Source organism: Apteryx rowi, unplaced genomic scaffold (assembly GCF_003343035.1).
Source record: "Apteryx rowi isolate R43461 unplaced genomic scaffold, aptRow1 scaffold_7, whole genome shotgun sequence".
In the NCBI taxonomy this organism is placed as follows: Eukaryota; Metazoa; Chordata; class Aves; order Apterygiformes; family Apterygidae; genus Apteryx; species Apteryx rowi.
Window position 1 is genome coordinate 1664490 of NW_020450982.1, and position 22743 is coordinate 1687232.

Here is a 22743-nt window from a genome sequence, read left to right on the forward strand (position 1 = left end):
AAAGGAAATGAACTTTTAGATTGGTTTTATTATTTTATTTATGCTTAGACCAGTGATGGATCATGATTTGAGGCAGGGATTTGTATGTGACAGTTTGTAGTATCCAAATCGGTTCTCCTTCTTCATGTTGAAATATTATTCTGAAGTCTTAGTCTGCTACAGCTATGACATTAACAGCATATTGAGGAAAATCTTAAACAAAATGTCTGTTTTGTTGCTACATTGATAGGTAATGTTTGTTCATTCACTGCTGTCGTTCAGAAATGTTTTGACTATTTTTGCTAGTTGCCAAAAAGCGACTGTAAAAATGGTGCAAGGTTATTCAACAAAACTGCTTTCCCTGTATATTGAAAATTTTAGTTTACAGCTGTCCATTCCTGTTACCCTAATGGCTCTGCATTGCTAAGATGGAATGAGTRGGATTCTATTTTAGATTGTAAATCACCAACAAAATGATTTATGAAGGATGCAGGCATACAAATGAATTAGTTTGCTTAATTACGCTGCCTCCACTGGGATGAGGTTGCTCCTTTCACTGTGTGCTCTTATGCTAAGCTGAGCTGAACTGGTCGATAAGGGCAAGAGTGCGTAGGGACAGTTGCAAGTCAGCTGAACTGCAGAGGTGATATGGAAGAGTTGGGCGGCTAAAACCTGTATGTGAGCCCTGAATTCCAGGTACCCTCTCCTCATCTGTCATCTGTACAGCCCAGAATTAAGAACAACACTTTAATGTGAAATTCTTGTTGGAGGAGGCGTGCACAATTTTTAAACAAGGTCAATTTTTAAAAAGGTTGCGTAGAGCTTACAGGGCTGATAAATTACAAATAGTAACTTTTTGTTTCTATGATAACCAGCTTTTAAGTGTATTTCACTTAATTGTAAATAGAACCTCAAGCTGTCACTCTTAAAGCTTTTTCGGAGTAAAATGTATTCCGCAAAGTTGTCAATATCTTTTTGGTTCCTCAGAAGGTAGTTCAGCTTTCAAGTGCTGAACATCTAGTGTTTTCCACTGAAGAAACTATTTAAACAAAAAGTGTGGTAGGAAACTTTTTTTTTGGTGATGAATTAGTAAAACCTTTATGGACTTGTGATTTAAGACAATCCAGTTGTTTACATGTTATACTCACTTTAGAAAATATTCATTGTAGATAATACATTTTTAATAGTTTTCATCAAATTGTAAAGAGTTTTTATTATAATTTTGTATGAGTACTTACTGTAGCTATTTAATATGTCAGTAGATGACATAAATTCAGATATTATAGCAAAGAGTTGTACTTTAAAAAATGAATTTAAACTACAAATGGCTTAATTATTGTATATACATTCTTTTTCTCATTCTTGTTTTCTTTTCCCTGTGGTAGTGCTCATGAGCTTTGTTTCTGCTTTATAATGGGCAGGGAGTCTAGATATTTGCTGGCTTGCCTCTGTATGTCAGGAAGCATATCACATAATCGGAATGGTTGCGGTTGGAAGAGACCTCTGGAGATCATCTAGTCCAACCCCCCTTCTCAAGCAGGGTCACCTAGAGCACATTGCGCAGGATTGTGTCCAGACAGCTTTTGAATATCTCCAGAGAAGGAGACTCCACAACCTCTCTGGGCAACCTGTTCCAGTGCTCTGTCACCCTCAGAGCGAAGAAGTTTTTCTCATGTTCAGATGGAATTTCCTGTGTTTCAGTTTGTGCCCGTTGCCTCCCGTCCTATTGTTGGGCACCGCTGGGAAGAGTCTGGTCCCATCCTCTTGACACCCTCCCTTCAGATACTTGTACACGTTAATAAGATCCCCTCTCAGCTTTCTCTTCTCCAGGCTAAACAGGCCCAGCTCTCTCAGTCTTTCCTCATGAGAGAGATGCTCCAGTCCCCTAATCATCTTTGTAGCCCTTCGCTGGACTTGCTCCAGTAGTGCCACATCCCTCTTGTACTGGGGAGCCCAGAACTGGACGCAGGACTCCAGATGTGGCCTCACCAGGGCTGAGTAGAGGGGGAGAATCAACTCCCTCGACCTGCTGGCAACACTCTTCCTGATGCACCCCAGGATACCACTGGCCTTCTTGGCCACAAGGGCACATTGCTGGCTCATGGTCAACTTGTGCACCAGGACCCCCAGGTCCCTCTCTGCAGAGGTGCTTTCCAGCAGATCAATGCCATACTGATGATTAGTACTGTACTCTATCTACATCTGCTTTATATCTGGGAAGGAATCTGTTATCACTGAAGTTATAACTTTTTGCCTTACACCTTTTTTCCCTACTTTTTTTGTTTTGTTTTGTTTTAATCACTGTGAGAAGCTGCACTGGGAGGATATATACACAGCTTCTGAACTGTTCACTGTCTTTCCCTCATCTTAATCTCTCATGAGGCCTCTTCAAAGTAAGCAGGTCAAAAAACAGGAGTCTTAAATAAAATAAGTCTTTGAGCAACATGTAGGAAACTGCCAAATCTCTTCTGGCCAAACAAGGGTTTATAGGCCTTTTGAGTTGTTTTAGCAACCTCCTTCCAACTTGAAAGACTCCCCATATGAGATCTCAGAAAAAAACTTTATTAATTCTTATCTTGTACTGGAGTTCAGGAGAGTGAGCTAGCAGGCTTAGGCAAGTCTGCCAATTCCACTGGATCCTAATGTGTAGCTTTTATCAAAGAGAAACTTTCACATCTTCACTCCTGTCCCATATCTCCTAGAGGAATATCTTCTGTGCTTTCTCTCCGCAAGGTCACTCTTTGGCTTCTTTGTAGCCTTTCCTTGTCACTTGATACAACTGTGTGAGCGAGGAGGTAGGCTATGAGCTTTCTAAAATCTGTTTCAGTGTAAATTCCACTTATCATAAACAACAACTTATGTTTGAAAGCATCTCTTTTTTTAGGATAAGCTACATGCTTTTCATGGTAAGGGAAAAGGACAAGTTGTGTTAATGTAAATGAACAGAACCATAAAGCAAAGTTCAGTGATCTGTGCTTCCAGCAGATTATAAATATTCAAAACCAGTTGATGTGAACAGTCATAGTAGGAGTCTGTCTGCATCTGGGACTTAATAGAATTTGTGGTTGCAGAATTCATTCATTGCCAAATAATAATTTGGTTCCTGAATTTCACCTTGAAAAATTGGCCTAATTTTTTAGTGTAATCTAAAAGAGACAGACTTTAAAATGCTGTCCTGAGCAAAGGCAGAAGTAGAAGCAGCCATGCTTTCAAGTACAGTCTCTCTCTGTGTCTGTTTGTCAAAGCCACCGTCTCCATTGCAGTTTAATGATAGAATGAATCCTACTGTAACTTCAAAAATGGCAGGCTCATGCTCTGCACTGCTCAGTCTTTCCTGCCATAAAAATATAAGCTTTTGATTTGCTAGGGAGTGCGTTAAAGTATTGTCTCACTTTTAACTTCAGAAGCAACTGCCCAAAATAAATAACAGAAGAGAAGGCAAAGTGGTATCTCTAAAGAAAAATGAATATATTTTCCTTTACCTCTTTTTAACACTCCAGACGCAAAGTGGGTGAAATTCTATATTAACACAGCATGCTGAGCAAAGGAAGAAATTTTGTTGTGTTCCAGAGAGAATCAGTGTGGCCATGACAGCCTTATGGACCAACAGCTGCCTACCCTCCACAGGCAAAACCTCTAAAGTGTCGTCCTGTGACCGCTCACGGTCCTCCAGACCAGTGTATTTTGTCTAGACATAGTGCACGTAATGCTTTGTGAGTGGGGAAAACTTCAGCGTAGAGTTTAGGAAGAGGGAATTGACTTTGAAGTTCTTTGTGATTTCCATTTCTACTTCATGTTTCTTACACTTGTTATTTTAAATTGGGAGAAAAATTGAGACACATCATGGAAAATGTATGACCTGTCAGCTTTTTTATTTTTAGAGTGGAGTGAGGTGGTAAAAAGTATGTCTCTTTCTGTCTCTTCCCTCTTTTTCTCCTTTATAACATGAAGGAAAAACACAACAAAATGTCTTTGGAGTCGAGAAAACTTATCTGTTTGCTGCTATCTAGCTCTGTGTTATTACTGTTAAAAAGTTTGATGGCTTTTATGTAGTTTTATATGAACTAAACTTTCTTTTTATATAGCTTTGTGGTGGAACAAAAGGAACATGATCATGCTTCAGATCTTGTAAAAGTCTGAACTCGTATTGTGTTTTTGAATACAGAGCAAAGCTTTGACTGTGACCAAAGATCAGTTCCAGAAAGAAACTTAACTGTATCCATTTTTCCCATCTGGTGAAGTGTATCTGATATCCTTCAATGCGAATGGTAGCAACTAAGTGGCAAAATGAGGAGCAATGCTCTGCCTGTTAAAGTTGAATAGATGAAAAGATATGGGTATCAAAAAAAGCAAGCAGGATGCTGGATGAAGGTTTCGGTTGAGTAGGGATGCTCTCTTGCAGTTGGAATTAATCTAAATTGACAATACCATTTTGTTGGATGTTATCACTACTTTAAAAATGCTCTTGTGTTAGATTTCTTAAGCTGGGTAAAGGCAAAGTGTAGGGCCAGAGCAGTGTGCAAACATTTGAACTAAAAGAAAAACACTTTAAATGGTTCATTATATAGTCTTCATTTTAAATAGCTTTACAAGGGTGCTCATTTGTGTTTGCAGTAGTCAGTTGGCACTCGCGTAGATTAGAAAGTCGCGCTTGCGCTCTTCTTCGCGTCTTATGCTGCCCTGTGTAACACCCGGAGAGAGCGGGGAGGTGTAAAATGGTGGTGGAAGCAGCAGAGTTTCTTCAGAAGTGTTTCTCATTTTCCGCAAAATATTTCAGCCATCTCAAACTTAGCATTTTAAGTATTTAAGTGGTCCCTTTCAAGGTAGTATGAGTGCTTCTTAATTTTGAATGTAAAATTCTCAAAAAACCTTTGTGGAACAACCTTGTTGTCCTAATTTTACAGATAACGATTTTGTTTTGCTTCCTAAGTGTCTTCCTCAAGGTTTCACAAAAATTCTCTGGTGGAATAGGGCATTGCATCCAGGAGTCTGATGTTTAAAACTGGAAATCTGATTTCTGGCTTACCCTCTTCTAACAGAAATGAAAGACCTATACCTTTCCTGTCATGCTGCTGGAATTAATTAAATTTTAAGCATTAATATTCTGATTTAGATCAACACTTTTAATTCTGTTTATTGCTTCTTTTTTGTTTTAGGCCTGTACTGGTATTGAAAATATTGACGAAGCTATAACGTTGCTTGAACAAAATAACTGGGATTTAGTGGTAAGTATTCTAAGAAAATGACTTCATAGATCAACTTCATCTAACAGTGACGGGCCATCTTGCTGAGACAGCTATTGTCTTTATTTCAGATCTGGGCATGTCTTATGGCTGGGGCAAGCAAGTTACGGGCAAACTATTTCTTGTCTGTTAAAGCCTCGTTGCCGAGTAACATAGTGCTGATTTGTAATACCCTGGTATACTCTGATTCTCTTCGTGCCTTTTTGATTTAAAGAAACAAATCAATGTTTCATACTGTGTTTAGTTTCCTTGTCAGTTAGTTCTATGCATAGTTTTATATGTAGAGTAATTAAGGGAGGCATTTTTAAAAGACATTTTGTGTCTATACAAATTTTTGAGGGTTTGGGTGCCTGTGGATAAATGAAAAGTAAACCAATTTCTTCAGTCTTTCTTATGCTTATCTTGTTTATAACAAGGCTCAATATGCAGACATATAGTGGGAAAGCAAGGTAACAAGCAAAACAGTCTTATTTGTATTAAGTGGAACTCTCTGCCTGGGATTATCAAGATGAATAAAGAAACCATTAATCCTTTTTTTTTTTTTTTTTTTTTTTTTTACACCTTAAGAAAAGTACAATAGAACAAACTTAACTTAAAACCAAGTCCTCTTCCTGTAAATGTTAATACCTTTGACTTCCTCCTCCTTTTTTCCCTTCAAAATGACTGATCTCTGCACCAATCCAAATAATCAGGAACTTATTAAAAAAAAAAAAAAAAAAGATGATCCCAAATTGAGTCTGCATACAATTTCAACCATCTGTCATGTTGTACTTCCAGAGTATTGATTAGTTGGCTCCATTTTAATACTTCAAACCTGAATATCACAGAGGTAGTGGGTTTTTAAACTGAGTTTGTTAGAATAAATATTGTATTTGTTTTAAGGCATAAAGATGAAGGTGAAGTGACCTTAAAAATTGTAATATTGTAATGATTTGTAAACAAACACTATGTGCTTCAAACACTTGAAACTTTGTGTTTAAAATGAATGTTGGCCAAAGTACTCCAAGTCTTTATTTTGCAACATGTCACAGTATGAGCAAGAATGAGGTAGTACATATCATCTATGTCTTTGAGCAGAGAAACCCAAATGTATGTTGACAGATTGGCGCAATTAAAAACATCTTTTCTCATAATAGATTGTTGTGACAGTGTGTCTACTGTTTTGAAAGTTAAAGTGTTTGTTTCATTCACGTATGTGAAGGCAAGCATACATAGTCTCATGTATTCCCTTCAGATTGTAAGGCGCTCAATACAAAGTGTTAAATCAGTTCAGTATGGTACTGGGGATTCGTAAATTGTAAAACATACYCTACAATAAATGCTCACAAAAGAGGTTGACTGAGAGAACTGTGGTGAAGAATAGCAAGAACAGCTAAGGAGGGTTGTTTTTAATATATATATTTTTCTGAGACTGCAGAATGAGCAGAAAAGAAGAATAAAGTATTTGAAGCTATGAGAACTAACAATTATTTAGAAGTAGAATACAGTGAGAAAAGGAGTACTGACCCTTAATGTGAGCTTGAAAGTGGCATATATAACGTAAGAAAGGGAAGAAAACTGGGTATATAGGAGGTACTTCAGGAGAGTGCGTGGTTCTTGAAACTATACAGAAGGTGAATGAGGGTAGTATCTATAAAAAGGAAATGTTAAGTTGTATATATATTTAAATAAAGGAGAGTAAAAGTGAAGAAGATGCCCTATGATTCTGTCATGAATAGGACACTGGCTGCTTTTTATTAAGAGCAGTCTTATGAAAACAGAAAATGAGTGAAAACCAAACTATGCTAATCTAATAGATAATTAGAAGCAAAAGAGTGAAGGAAGAGGAGAGAAGACAAAAGAAATCTGAAGGCAAAATGTAAGAAAAGAAGTCAGTAGCTTGAGAGAAAATCAAATATCTCATTGTTAGGCAAGGGATTTTAGCATTTCAAAAGTCAAAATAGCACATGGAAGAAAGGCTCATGACTTTTGAGAAGTGTAGGGGTGTTTTTTCCTTAAAAAATTGTAAAATAAAATTGTAATATAGGAATTATCCCTGGTCTGTGGTCTTTTTTTTCAGAGGGGCTTATTGCATAGGTCCTTTTTTCTTTTTTTTTTCTTTTTTTTTCTTCCTCCTTTGATTCAGTATTCAAGTACAGATTCAATGCCAAGAAATTGGAGGTAAGGCTTGGTTTAGATTGAACCAAAATATCTTACAGTATTTTAACTCAGCTGAAAAATTAAAAAATTCCTTTTGCTTGGTACTAAGTATTTAATTCAAATTCCAAAGAAAACATTTCATTTTTTGGGCTTTGTAAGGAAAACAAAGAAAGTGTGTAGTATTTGATTCACAAATCATGAAGAAGGTAGTGATGATTTTGGTAATGGTTCCTCTATCATCCTTTGACCACCAATGTGTTAGGTAAATGGGAACATGAACATGACTGTCTTCTCTTATTGCACTTTTAGTTTTGTCAGTCGATATCAAGCATAAAGTTTTTGATAAATGTGACCTGAATGCATAGGTTGGGGACGATCAGTGTTTTTGTGACAAATTTATCATTGTCTAAAAAGAATTCAACCCATTCTTTCAGTGGTTTTGCTGTTCTAAGTGAGAAGGAGAATGTCCTACCCTGTCATATAGTTGTTTTTTATTTAATGTGGATTCCATTTTTCAAATGTGGATTTTTAATTTGTTTTTATTTTTATTTTTTTAAGTAAATTCAGAGCTCTGTATTTGATCAGGAAAGCTTAGTGAGATGTTTGGGGAAATACTAAGTAGAAAGCCAAGCAAGTCCTGTTAGGATGTCAACCTAAGTTCTGGGACACTTCTGCGGCATTAAGGAGGGGTGGGGGGAAAGAAGAAGGGAAAAAAAGGCAAGGAAGCATAAGCTAAGGAAGTTCTTGTCTCAGAACGGGTTGCTTTCTTGCTCTTCATTTAGGCTGTCCATATCTCAGTTCCATTTTAGTGTTTGGAAAACAGTCGAGAGCTATGTGTGGCTATGTTAGGAAACCAGGTTGAATACTCCCATGAGCACCTGTTTCTTCTTGAATTCTGTGCGGCTGTTCTCAAGGGAGTTGTTATTTCTCCGGGACTTCAGCCAAAACAACAGCGAACAAGTAGTCCTGGTGAGGTTGAAAGCAGAAGGATCCCAAAACAAAAATAATGAAGTACTCACTAATATAGGTCAAGGAAAAAAGCACAAGAACAAGTACAAGAAGGTCAAGAAAGACAGTGCAAAGGCAACAGAGGTTATATACTTTACAGAGCAAGTGAAAGAAATCTTAATTTCCTCAAAATAAAGAAAACTACCTCTATTTTAGGTTCTATGTTGATTACTATTAGTATCTGTATATATTTATATATGGATACCTATATCTATCTATATATACTATATATATATTTTTTAATGACTTCAGAGGTTAAAAAATTAGTGTATGAGATTAAATCTTCTTAGTAGAGACAATTCTGGTTTGTCTGCTTTTATCTTGAATTTTGCATAGGTGTATGAGCTAGAGTGTGTGTTTTGTTTTTTTTTTTTCTTTCTAAATGTCAATCACTGTGGCTACTAGTTTCTCTTTCAGACAGGTTCTGCACCTTTGAATTACTGCCCACCTCCTAAATAGCCTAAGCATGTGTATGCAGTGACCCTCTCTTTTTCTAATGTTGTACTGTAAGGATTATGTTTTCATGTAGATTTTTTTGAGGATTTATTTGTTTGCCCTGATGCAGTATTCCTATTCTTCTTTTCTTCACACTCTTTTTTTTAAATCCCCCCCCAGCCTTGTTAGTAGGTGTTAATATCAAGAGTTAAAATGTCACCCAGCATTTCCTGCTATCAGGAATATTATTTTTGCCTGTTAACTTCAGTGAGTGGTGTTCTGTTTTGAATCTTTTGGACGTTGTCTTAGCTTTAAACAAAAACACATGATTGAAGGTTAAGGAACTCCTTTCTTAGTTYAGTTGTTCTAATGGTCACTTATGTTTTTTACTAAAAATGCGTCTGAATTCTTTCTTCTTTTCAATTTAGAACTGAAGCATCAGCTTGCAATTTTTGAATTTTTAAAGTTTCGTTTCCCCCTAAATTAGAAATCTTCACATGTTATGTTTTTGCATCTGCCTAGGACACTTAGGCTGATGTAAACTGCTATTGTTTTATCTTCCACCTGGAGCTAAATAAATCAGATAAATCTTTCCTAGCTCTGTGTCTTTTATGGCTTTCAAATCACATCTGTAGTTGTTTGAAGTGATATAGGAAACTGTCCACATAAATGTTTGGTTGCTAGGTCTTCAAGTGCTCAAGAGCAAATTGATCATGAGATTGCTGCAAAGGAATTTATATGAGTAACAGCATATGAATTGCTTGGTGGGATCATGAAGTCTAATCTTGACAATAATTAATTTCCTACTGCTGCATAGGACTTGGACTTTGTGGTGGTCTGCTCTTTTGTGTTTTGGAACATAGTAGCCTGACTACTAGGCTTATTATATGCTACGTGGTGAAATGTTACAGATGTTCTGTGAAATGCAGAAAGTCAACAAAGATAATATAATGATCTCCTCGGGTCTTAGTCTTTATGAAACTGTACTTCAATAAATGGATCCAACAACTCTCTTAACATATCAGGATTCCTGGTACGCTTATTTCTAAAGTGCAATTTCTTTGAGATTTATTAACTTACAATAATTTTTAACATCTAAGGAAGCAAAAGTTAGGAATTTCTATCACTTTTAAAACTTGATGGTTTCAAGCTTGCCCATAGCAAGCTTGCCCATTCAAATGATGATCTTCTGCTTCTGTGTTTGAAGGTAAGAATGACAATATAAAGGTGTCTTCTTAAACACTGTGTAAAAACAATAAAATAAAAGTATGAAAAACCCCAAGTCTGTCTTTTGAACCATTTCTCATGGTACGTATTTAAAGGAAATTTGTGCAGGATATTCTAATCTACTTGGTTCTATGCAATATGTACCTTCATGTATCGTATCTGGGGTTATTACTTAGGCGATAGCTCTTTACTCTCCTGGTGTCAAATGCTTGGTGTCTGTGCATAAAACGCAGTCTCCTGTAGCTTCCACAGATTTAATGAAAAACTCATATCCTTCATTGGTAGCTCAAGTTTGTTCTTTATTGGTAATCAGAACAGGATTTCTGAACAGAAAGCGGGATTCGCTATGTGCTTAGTTGTCTGCTTTTTCCCATATTACCATTTCTGTTATTTCTTTAGAGTTCACTGGTTTAAAATCACTTATATTTTGCTTCTTTTCCACCAGACTTTGTAATGTAGGTACTGCTTAGCGTGTTAAACTTTCAGAAGAAAATCAATTTCATCAAAATGAAAGGATGGGAGGATGTTGTCCCACATTCACTTCACTATAAACACTATATATTTAAATAAAATAACCCACAAAGTGTGTGATTTTTTTTTTTTTCTATATATGGTCTTAAAGTGGGCTGCTCCCCCCCTCCCCCCGCCCCAAATTTTGTGCCTTCCTGATATATTTAACTTCATTATTCTGTATTCTGGCAGAGGCTCCAAGCACAGTATAATTTTAGTAAAAGCAGTTTAGTGCACCTGTAAATGTGATGACTTGCAGTTCCTCTCGTACACAGCTTCCAAGGATCAGCTGACAAAAGTTCTTCTATACTTGGAAAGAGAAAATTATATATTTTTACGTCTGTTTTTATAAAGCTTCAGTTCTAAACTATTGTTTTTTCTTTTTAATTGAAAACTTATACAGAAGATTATTTTTGCATTTTGCTGTTTAAAACCTCTTAAAAATTGGCATTATTTGTCAGTTTTTCAAATATAAATATCCATTTTGTTCATACATATGTACTTATATTTACTTCTATGAGATCTTGTCTTTCGGAAAGAAAGAAGCTTAAAAAAAAAAAAAAACCTAAGAAAAATGAGCCACGACTTTACAATTTTTCTTTTTTGTTGGCTCTGATGGAGGTGTCATTTTAAATGGGATCCCTAGACGGAAATGGTCAGTTGCCTCTTTGACAGTTGTTAACAATTGTTATTTTTATCTTTGATTGCTTTCAAACTACTAACTTAGTTCTTTTGTTATAATGTATAATAAATCAAGGTGTAAGTTGGTAGCAACTAATACACTAATGATGACTTTTGACCTTTTTTTTCCTCCCCCCCAACTGATTTGCCCTGCGGAAGCTTTGATGTGGTCTCTCCTTGTACATTTTCAAATCAGTTTGAATTAGTCTGCCTCCAGAAACTAGGTGATTTATCTACGTTTGGCACAGGGCCATTCCTTCCCTTCAGTGTGGGACAGTATTGTCCTATGTTTAGCAGCTCTCTTGTTTCATCTCCAAGTGGCTGTATTTTGGTGGCTGGTGACCCAGGACCGCACATCATAGTGACTGCGCTCATCGTATTTGCCTCATTTATCTTGTACTGTTGACTTGTTGTTTTCTTTACTTCAGAGTTTCATACTGACTGTGCTACCCGTTTGACAGCACTCGCTGCTGGACTGGTGAGAAGTTTGTGGTGTGCCCATGTCATTAGGACGAGACCAGAAGGCTTCTCACTCTCAGGAGCATGGGCACATCTGTGTGGTAATAACGTTCTCTGTGTGGGCAAGTGAATCAATCATGTCTGCCCGTGGGAAGTAGAGGATGGTGGGTTTTTTGGTTTTGTTTTACTTTTTTTTTTTTTTTTTTTTTTTTTTAAATTAAGGAGATTTTCAGCTTTTGTTTCAGATGGCTGTCCTCTCCTGGGCCTACGTGTGCTGCCGAATTCATTACTGCCAGCTTGGTTAGGTGATGCTTCCTGCTGCTGAAGTGAGCAGCCTGGACAGCGACCAAAATGCTGCTGCCAGCAAAGCTGCGGAAAAGGGAGGCTCTGACTTAGGCAGTGGCAAGTAGATGTTGGAGGACGCATGTGCCACTGGTGCAAGCATACTAGGCACGGTGCCTGCTCTCCACGAAATACAGGAGATGCATGTTTCTGATGTGTCCATCTGCAGCATTAACCTTTACAGTAGGACGCAATCAGTTCTGTGTGAACTTTTGTTTTATGAAGGGCTAGAGAAGTGCCTTTTGGAAGTCTATTAATAGACTTCATACTAGGGATCCTTGCTTGCACAAAATCTTTTTGATTTCTTATTGTTTCCAGCTTTTTTGCATCTTGCTAAGGGATACTTTTGCATCTTTGAGCAAGCTCAGGTGCCTGCTGTATGTTTTGTGCAAGTTTCAGGCAACTGGGCGGTAGCAAAGATGACTAGCTAATTCTCAGCAAAACGTGATTATTAAATACTTTGTTTTCATTTACTTTTGACTGCCTTAATCTCAAGTAAAACAGATGCTTCCTTTTTGTATATTTTATACATTGAATACCCTGAGAAATGTGTAGATCTGTAAGCAATTGTAAGCATAGCATGGCTTTCCACATAGTTGTATGCACATTCACCTTTAAAAAACTAATACATATGGAGGAAATGGAGATTCTTGCCTTGCAGAATGCAGGAAATGGTGCTTTTTTGTCACCTGGGTAATGTGCTTCCAGGAGGGAAGATTGCCTCCAATATCAACAAGGTGGCCCAGTCTTGGCCCGATCAAATCCTCTCTGTTTTGTTTTTGTTTTTGAGACTTACCAAGGGCACCAATTGACTACTCAGGTGATGTAGAAGTGTTCTCTATATTGCCCCGGTAACATTAATTTCACGTGACTTGGCGAGCACAGCTTGCAGTTGGTCCTGTTGTGCCTCTGTGTTAGCTTTGATCCATTGCCTGCAAGTGGTCTGCTAGGCATCAAGAAAGTGATCAACAAACCAACTACAGCTTACAATAAAATGGAAGCAAAACCGATGCAAGATGTCATATACACACACTCTGATAACATGCAAGCCAAGAAACAAACAAAATAAGGGGAGGATAAAAGTGGCAAATGCCTAGCTTGAATGTTTTCAACTTTTGGTTGTTTTGAATGAAACCATTATTATAATACATAAAGTTGGTCCTTGGATTTTTTTTCTTTTTTCTTTCTTTTTTTTTTTTGATTTGTTTTCTTGTTTGGATGACCCTTTGCCTCTTTAAAATGAGGTTGAGGAACACTGCTTGGATCATGTTAATGTTGCCAAATCTTGCGATTTTTATAAGGAATCCCATTAAAGTTGTAATCAAAGGCATAGTTGCTGATGCTGTGTAAGTATCCAAGAATCTCAAGTTTCGCAGTGATCCCCCTGTAAAGAAAGAGGCTGGGACAGGGGACAGTTTCTGGCTTGCCTGTAGAGAAAGATTTGAAAACTGAAATGAATTGCATTCCTCATCCAGAGTCTGCCTTCCTCAGATCTTTATTAGAATCCCATAGGTCTTGATCGGGACTATTCAGGTGCAAAAAACCCTCACAAAATGCTCCTTACCCCAGCTAAATAGCTAAATCATGTACTAGGTTCAGAGAAGCATTTGGCTTCTTTAGTTTATTGTCTTTCTTTTTGGATCCTAAAGCAGATGAATATGTAAGAAATACAAACTCTGCTTCCCCACTCCCCAGCAAATTACTATGTCTCCTTAATAGGAGAAGGCATAATCTGAGAAAGATTGTTTTGGAGTTTGGTGAAAACAGTTTTAATTTTTTTTTAAATACTCCTCTGTTGAAACATGGTGCTCATTTCACAGAAAAAGTCTTAAAGGCCTCAGTGCTTGAGCTTTCATTTTGGAAAGCCAGTGCTATGCAGTTTCATTCTTGTCTTCTATTTTAAAGGCACTACTAAAATTTTAACATTAAAAGTAACATGGAAGTATTACTTTAGTAGGTGACTAACTGTCTTTAGGGCTCTTTTTGGTCTACCATGTTTAAACTGGTTGAGGCCAAAGGTTGTGAAGTTTACAACTTCATTGAAACCATGAATTAGTTAAACAAATTCTTTTGTTTTTCAGTTTGAAGGCTGTTTTTTGGGAGGATGAAAAAACTGGCTTTTTATATTTTAACTGAAGGCAGTTAAGAGTTATAGCTCCAAACCTATATTTTCTTTAGTAAGGTTTCATGTATGCTTTGCAGTTTTGTTGGTTCAGCAGAAGGGACTATTCTCACATAGCTATTTGGAGGAGGATATAGTGAGGTCAATATTTTTCTCTCAAGGTAAAACTGGTATAGCATAGGTCCAAAAACTTGAGCAAAGTATCTTCTAAATGAATGCCCTTTTCTTCCTGTTAAATTGTAATAATTCTTCAGTATCTATGAAGAAATCTGTATTTTCCACCCCTCCACAATTTTAGTAATGGTTAACTTGCAATGTTGCAGACAATTTTCTACACACAAAAATTTTAATCCAAAATAATTTACTTTGATCCATAATTGTTGATTTTAATTTTTTAAATAGAAAAAGCCTGCTTTAGCCACTGGAGGATAACAAAGGGATTGTGATTATGTTTTATGGCTGTATTTTGTAGCCATGTGGCTGTGATGATGCATATGATATTTATGTCTGCCTCAAAAGACAGCTGAGTAGTTCTTTAGGTAGGACTTCGCTGTCGACATTGTAAAGTAATGTAAGCAATGTGTATCCTCTTTAAATAATAGATGGAGTTTAGTTACTTAAAGAAATGAGCTCGCTGAAGTTTTTCTTGCACAGCAGTGCATAGTCATCAAACAAGCAATGGGACTAATACATGTAGACTTTGTCTAACAAAAAAAAAGGACTCTACTTCATGTAATAGTTATTTGTGTTCTGAACATAACGAAAAAGCATCTACCTGTGATCACAGCTGTGTCTGGTAACGTTACTGTGGTGATATGCATGCACTGCCCACCCTGCTTTACATCTCGCAAACATGTATTTTCAGCAGCTTGTACCTCTGTACTGGCAAATTCTCTGAAGATTGCATAGCATTAATTTGTCCTGAAACATGCAAATTTAAAAGCAAATTTCTAGACTTTATTAATAGTTAAGTGAGGGGTAATTTATGTTTTAAATTGTCCTGAAAGTTTGTGATATATTACTGTGTGACTAGTTGAACTGAAAATTGCATACATTTTATAAATGTGTGTGTCTTGGAATCATGCTGGGAATGTATGGTAGGAGAAAAATGAAGTAAATTATTTAAATTGAGAAGCAGCATCTGTGTAGATGCTGTATCTTAGCAAAGAAGCCAGGAATCATTAGACCCATCAGTCTGAAGTTTACTTTCAGAACAGAGTGCTCTAAAAATGGATTTATTTATACTGTTGAATGTCTTAACACTTCTGTCCTAGTTTTATTTAAATAAACTATCTTTAGCTGTGCTGGAAGACCTGGGTCGCTGCAGTGCCAGTAGTGTAGCATAGACTATCATTAGGTGTGAGAAGAAATCTTGTGAGACACATTGTAGATTGTTTTTCTGCTCTGAATTTTCCAGTTTCCAAGCTTTTAAGCTAAATCTCGCAGAGCTATTCTTTATTACTGACAAGTGATTAGGCAGTGTGTTGCCTATAGTTAGGGTAATTTGGAAACTGTTGCCTGAGATGTTTTGTGGTGTTATATCCCTTGAGTAAAAGGGACCTTAGTCTGTGCACAGTATTCCTAGAGCATTTTGAATTATCTTGTGTCCTGAGATGGTTATCCCTGTCCTGTCTTTTTTCAAAAAGCTTTCCTAAAAGCTAGTATGACATGCAATGAGTGTTTTTTTGGGTTTTGTTTTGTTTTTTTAAAGCTGAACAGAAAGTGTCTTGTCCTGGGGTGGCTGTCTGTGACCCATGCATTTTAGTGTTGTCATTCAAATTTACATAAAGTAATTAGGAGAGGAGAGAAGTGTAGGAGTTCAGTACCTAGACAGTTTTTGAGGCATAACCTTTGTTTTGTTTGTCTTTCTTGCTGTCTATTTTAATTTTTGAGGAAGAACAAGATGTGTTTTTTATATCAAGCATGAGCATTCATTCTGCCAACCTAGAAGGTGAAGCAGCATCAATGTGAAAAGTTGTGATGTTCATCACTAGGGCCAAGATACGTATATCTATATATGCCATAAAGTAGTAGCTGCATCACAGTCTACTCTTCTCCCCTTCTATATGAATGAGTTTTGAGTAGAGAGTTCTGAGTAGTTCTCTTTTATTCTTGCTGAAATCCAAGTTTGATCTTGGATAGATATGGATCAGTAAGCTTCTCATAAATACGTTCACATTATTTATTTTCATTACACTATACAAATATATCCAATTAGGATATTTATTTAATTTATTATTGAGGTTGCACTCTGTGGAGTTGCACAGTGATGATATAAAATTAAAGAACTGTGCAAAGTTTATTCCCCCCCCCACAATTATAAAAGTCTATCTAACTGTTGAAAGGCTTCCTAGTGCATTTTGGCGTGTTGTAGGAGCTACAGGAAAAAGTTTGTTGAAGCCACCAAAGAAGTAGGGAGAAATGGGAAACCACATCTAGAGTGCCAATTGTAAACTACTGCAGTGCGTGCTCTCTTGCTGATGAAGTGAATCATCTGTATGAATATATTCATGTGGCATTTTTGATGAAATGTTAATTTTTTGCTTTATTAGCAATTCTATTGTTTTGCAGCTTTTCATGAAGTATATTTGTTGTAAAGAAAGCAAGCTGAAATAAAGCAGGATGCATAGAAGACATTTCATTGTCGTTCAATTACAGCTTTTGGTTAAATTTTCACCACGATGGGGACAAATGTTGGCATTCTGTAAAAACTTTGTGGGTGTAACTTCACGTCTAGCACTTGGAAGTACTTTGAGACTTGAGAAGCTGGGAAAATGCCAGCAAGTATAACACCAGCTACAGGAAAAAGCTGACTCGCTTCTTTGCCTTGTAAAAACCTGCCAAAGATAACAAAGGTAGAGGTTGCTTCTGTTAGTTTACTACTGGGGCATAATTAGTAATTTTTTATTTAAATATTATTGCGTTCATTTTAAAATTTACAGTGAATAATACTTTTTATAACTTAAATTTGTAACAGTCATTACTCATTAAAATAATGGTTTTAAAATATCTGTTTATAGATCTAGTATGTAGGAAGGTAGTAGTGTATCTTGCTTGGAACAGTCTCTGGTCTAAAATAGTTGGTATTTCTGCAGAATGTGTAATGAAATTTCATGTTTAGAATTAACACATCACAGACTTGGCTGTAACAGACAAGATTCGATTGTTTCATAAATGAAAAGTCATGTTCCTCTACTTTGGAATCTCCTAATACAGTCTCAATGTCTTGGTGCAGGAAGCAGTGATTGTATGATGGCAAATCTTAGTAAACCTTGATTTTATTAATCTCGATTGACTGAATTATTTGACTAATACTTGCAGTATTTTTTTTTTTTTGTCAGTCAGTTAGCAAAGTATCTTCTTGCTGTTCATTCCCCAGTTTTCCCCTTTTTCATTGTTATAATATGATCAGAGGAAAAGTCCATGCATACCCTGCAGTATTTCTATCTAGTTTCCTGAAATCATGCTATCAGCAGGTCAGAACAAATGTTTTGACATGTCTGGCATTACCTGCTAAAACATAGCAATGCTCCTATCAGTTCTGTTGAAAATACAAGCCCAAATTAATACTTGCCAATAGAAAGAAGAAAATATTAGGGAAGCATAATTTCAAAATATTTACTATTTTTACTGGAATATGTAAATATAGCAGAACATTGTGAGTTAGTTTCCTTGTAAGAAATACTTCTGTGCTCCAAAGGAACTGATAAATCTCCACGCTTCTACTGTTTTGCTTTGCTGTTGTATATAAAAGTATATTCCTTTGTCACTCAGATTTATAGTTTGGAAGCAATTTAAAATTCATGTTCACTTTTTGGTCCCTTCATGCATGTGTTGTCTCGCTAGTACTTTTCTTCTATCCCTTTTCATTTAATTATTATTTTTTTCCTCTCTGGGCAACATTTGTACAGTATTTTTTGTTGTTTTTGTTATTTAAGCTTCCCATTGTACAAAGCATTTGCAGTTTTATCATCCGTGTATCTTGTTTGAATACAAAATAAGATAATGGATTTTAAATCTTTGGGTTAGCTGATATAATTTATCACGTGAAAGCAATGAAATCAGAATAAAAATATTGCATTTCAAGGAGTGTCTCACATTTAACCCAAATTAATAATAGAACTAATTGCAATGGAATTACTTTTTTAAACAGAATAGTATAAATGGCCTTTTCAGTGCTGTGGAAATACATTATAAAATGCAAAAGATAAGAAATAACTTCTCACATGTATACAAGATTGCCTCAGTCTCTTGGTATATTTAATTACCTTTCTTAGCTATTAAAAAAATCATGTTTTGTTTGCCTAAATTCAACAAGAAAAATCTTGATGGATCCTTAATTCAACTGGATTAATAACACACAGGAATACTCATTGGTATTTCCAAAATGTAACAGTTACCAATTTTTCATTGTACAGAACTCAAAACACAGTACATCTGCCTTGTATGCCATCTCTTGCTTGTCCGTTTTTTCCCCTCTATGGAGAGACTTTTATATGTATGTTTTGGTGAATATTTGTTTAATCAGAATGAGAAATAAATAAATATAAGATTAAATGCTGAAAGGGTAAGTCAAATATTAAGATAGGTTTCTATTTGTTTTGTAGCGTGAAATAAAAAAATAAAACAAGAACTCTTTGTTATATGTAAAAGCAAAGCTGCTAGCACTACTTCCTCCAGGATCGTTGAAAAGTTGTCTTTATTTCAGCTAATGTAGAAAGCAGCGTGGGGTAAACTTTGAATTTGTGATTTGAGAGAAATTGTTTTTATATCGGGGAGGTGTTAGATATCTAATAGGTAGAAAAGAAAAAATGAACATGAAAAGCCGCAAAGTGCAGAACTTTGGTTCTGCCGCTTACCAGGTATTTTAAACCAAATGTAAAATCTGAGTTGTAGCATTTGGGGAAGAATATAGGAACTGTAGCAACATCTATGAACGCAGCTCAAGAACATTGAAAAAACCTTCCCTCGGCATGTGGACTTGCTCTGTGAACAAGTTTTGTGAATTTTGAACCATTTGTGACAGTTTTCTGTAGGTTTTGAACCACTCTGAATGACAATTCGTGTATATAGGCTTTGGGTTATTAGTCTGTTCTTGCCTCTCAATAACAGTTGCTAATACCATTTCTAAGAAGCCTTTGGTGGTAAAATCTAGTGCCATCTTTTAAGTGAGCTGTAAATCGTTTCCCTCATGCAAAACATCCGCGCTGCTCCCTGAGGAGGCTCCGTAATTCCTACATATCAGCCTGCAGCTCGATTGCTGCTGGTTTTGCTTGGGGTAGAGGTTTGAACGTGGAAAGATTTCAAAGGTCTACATCTATGGCAGGGTGTCAGCCAAACTAACCAACCTGTTTCGGTTAATATTGCCTTGCGGAAAAGCTTTAAATTCCACAGTCTGCTTCACAACCTCTTAGCTAATCCTGGCATGTTTGTAGAATACCACAGAACTTCTGGGTTGCCCAAATTTCTTATGTATTTGGTAGCCTTTTTTATGCTATTGCTTTATTCTTTCCTGTGTTTTCAGGAAACAGCTCTAGCATGATAGATGCAAAAATATGTTGGATTTAATATATTTTGATACTGTCATTTGGAAGCTTGCTGCTATGAAACAAAAAAAATATTGTTACTTGGGACCTTCATAACTGGCACTCATCAATCCAGTAGCATATCATATTTCTGTCTTCCGATTCCCTAAAATGAACAGCATTCTAAGTAATACGTATCAATGTAACCTAGAACCAATGTAACCTTCTTGGCTTTGTGAAAAATTGTATAAAAACCCTGTCATTTTCCAGTTTGGCGAGCTTAACTTTAAATAATGTTAGCGCTGGAATAGCCACGATACCCGTTGCAGTAGTGATACCCTGCAGGCAGCAGTGGGCACTGGTGTGGAGGGATGCAGAAGGCAAGAGCAGAGTAAGCCTGTAGTGCTACTTCTCTGAACAACAGGTTATTGGAAGCTAAAGCGATTTTCAGAGCCAGGCACAGTATCTTTATATTTAATAGTCCACGAATAGATTTATTACATCTGTTATTTAAATTGTTTCAAGGGAAGTGTCTCCTTTTTTATTGCTGTGCATTAGTAACACAGGCTGTCTTTGATGATAAAATGATCCCCGTTTGGAAGGACAAAAAACTTAATATCTTTGAATATTTGCTTAACCATGAAGACTTGATCCTCTCTCGAAGGGGCCTGACTTTGGGGAAGAATAGTCTGGAACAGCTCTTTCCTTAATAATGCTTTTTTTTTTTTTTTTTTTTTGCTTTTTTTGTCACAATCTTCCTGCTGTGAAATCAAGTGGATAGTTGTTGCTTTTTTTTATTTTCTTTGCAGATTACACTTATAGATGTCTTGTAAGAACATATATATTTAATGTCTGCGCAATATCTACATGCGCACTGCTACCATTTGTCATCTACATAATTTTAGTCTTTGTGTTTACCAGTGTCCAGTCTCTTTATTTTTACTGTATGGTTAATAGAGATCTTTCCATCAAAAAAACCCATAATGCTGCTGCTGTTCTTTCTTACTCCTGTGCCCCTTAAATGTCACCAAGGTCACAAAACTGGGGATGTGAACAAGTGAGTTATTCAGTTTTAAAGAAAATAGCTTGGAGCCTCTATCATGCTTAGCCCCTCTACTAGGCTTAGAAGAAGCTTGAACTGATTTAATCCTCTGAGTGTTTTTTTTTTTTTTTTCCTTTGAGAAATAAGCTTTAACAGAAAAAGTATGGAAAAGCCATGCCGTGCTGTATTTCCTTGCTGTTGAAGCAGCTAATTTTATTCAGAATAAAGAGAATTCCACTGTGTCAGCTGAGCATTGCTGGTGCTAGTCCTGTGGTACAAAAAATCCGTATTTGTTCTCTGATTCCTACAGATGCAAAATATAGGATATTTTTCCCTTTTATCAGTAAAACCAGGTTTATCTGTTGATTGACAAGAGTGAAATGTGTGTTGCTCAAGAGCATTGTGGGATGGGGGTGGGAGGAAACAAACCAAAAGAAAAAAACTCTAAACAACCCCAAACCTCCCACTTTTTCCTGGAGGTTTATTAGATGAATGTGATCAAGAGCTATGTGGGACTGCAAAAACCACAATAATGAGAAACAAGACAAACTGTTAAAAAGAAACCACCATGCAGGGTGGATAAATTAATTTATAAAAGTGTTCTAGCAGAAAACTTTGTTTTCAGTGTGACTTGATGGGTAGTTGCTTTAGCTTATGGGTACCTGCAAGCCTTTTGCTTGTCTGCCGTTTCTGATGTTATTTATATAACATTTGTTTCCAAATGTGTGGTATATCTTATTACAACATCGTAGTTAGTTAACTGAATTCAACAGCTATGACCTTTTTTTGTCTTTATATAACATTATTAATTGAAATTATAGAAATTTAAGAATATTTATTCAGAGAAAAAGAAAGGATAGCAAAGAAAACTTGATTTATTCTCTTCTTGTGTTTATTAGGTGTTTATTTAAGCTGCATTTTTTGAATGTTAATTTGTAAAAATCACATTGCTAGATAATGACCGTCCATAGTTCAGCTGCAGTCTTTGACTTCCCCCTCCTGGAGTGCCGTCAATCTGTGTGCTCCTAAATTCCAGCTGCCTCTTCCTCATCTAGCACCAGGCGCTCATGCGCCAGCTGTGCTGGCCAGCAGGTCAGGTATATTTGAGGTATGAGAAATTAGAAGTTGTGGCATCAGAAATGCATGGATTGCTAGTGGTACAGCAGAAAATGGAGGTTAGTGGCTTGCTAGAACCTCCCTCTGACCGCACCCTCAAGCCTAACAGATATGTGGCTGTGGAAGACAGTAGTGATCATAAAGACCATAAAAGCCTGGAAAGAGAATTAGTCTTCAGAGTACCATTTCTTTTTCCTCTGAATTTGCTGAATTCTTTCCCAGTCCTCGTCTAGTTCCAGCCACTGCTATTCCACTTGGTCTGCCCAGAGCTGGGACATGTTTAAAAGCCTGAAGTTAGGAAGGTTCTGACATCTTTATTCCCATATCTTCTAACAATAATCAGAACGGAGCTTCAACTGCTCAGTAATAAAATGTGCAAGTCATCTTTGCCAGCTCACACAGTATCACTTTCAGTGCACCTAAAATATGAAAAATCCTAGCACTGAGGTGGCTTAAAAACATCATTTTTGTGATGTAGAGCAATCTGAAACAAGTTGTCTTCCAAATACTGTTGAAAAGAGTCTTATTAGGATCTTGCTACTGAAGTTTTTCCCTCTTCTTGACATATATATAATTTCTAAGTTTGTAAAAACTTCTATAGCATCAGATGTGTTGGGAATGCATTGAAACTTTTTGCACTGTAGAATGGACCAATGCTTTATTAGGATGAGAAGACAAGTGTCAGAAGTGGGTTTTGAGATTGAAATTGTAGCATGTATTGCCTGTTCTAAACATTACGCATTTCAGCATGAGATAGAATTTATCATGCTATTTTAATAGGTAACACTTCTGTGTTACAGATAGTAAGTTTCTGGTGATTTAAAAAAGAAAACCAAAATTAAACCATAGTGTGACCAAGAGCCTTGTTGATAGGTGTTTAAATCCTTTATTGTACAAACTTAGAAAATTAAGTTG

The 22743-nt window shown here is 36.4% G+C and overlaps 1 protein-coding gene across 1 annotated transcript in view; it reads left to right on the forward strand.

The window, feature by feature from the left end:
- Positions 1-22743, forward strand: part of FAF1 (Fas associated factor 1) — a 175645-nt gene that overhangs the window by 9119 nt on the left and 143783 nt on the right. The window contains exon 3 of the mRNA XM_026086933.1: positions 5136-5204. Within this exon, the coding sequence (XP_025942718.1) occupies positions 5136-5204 (69 nt within the window). The remainder of the gene's footprint in view (positions 1-5135; positions 5205-22743) is intronic.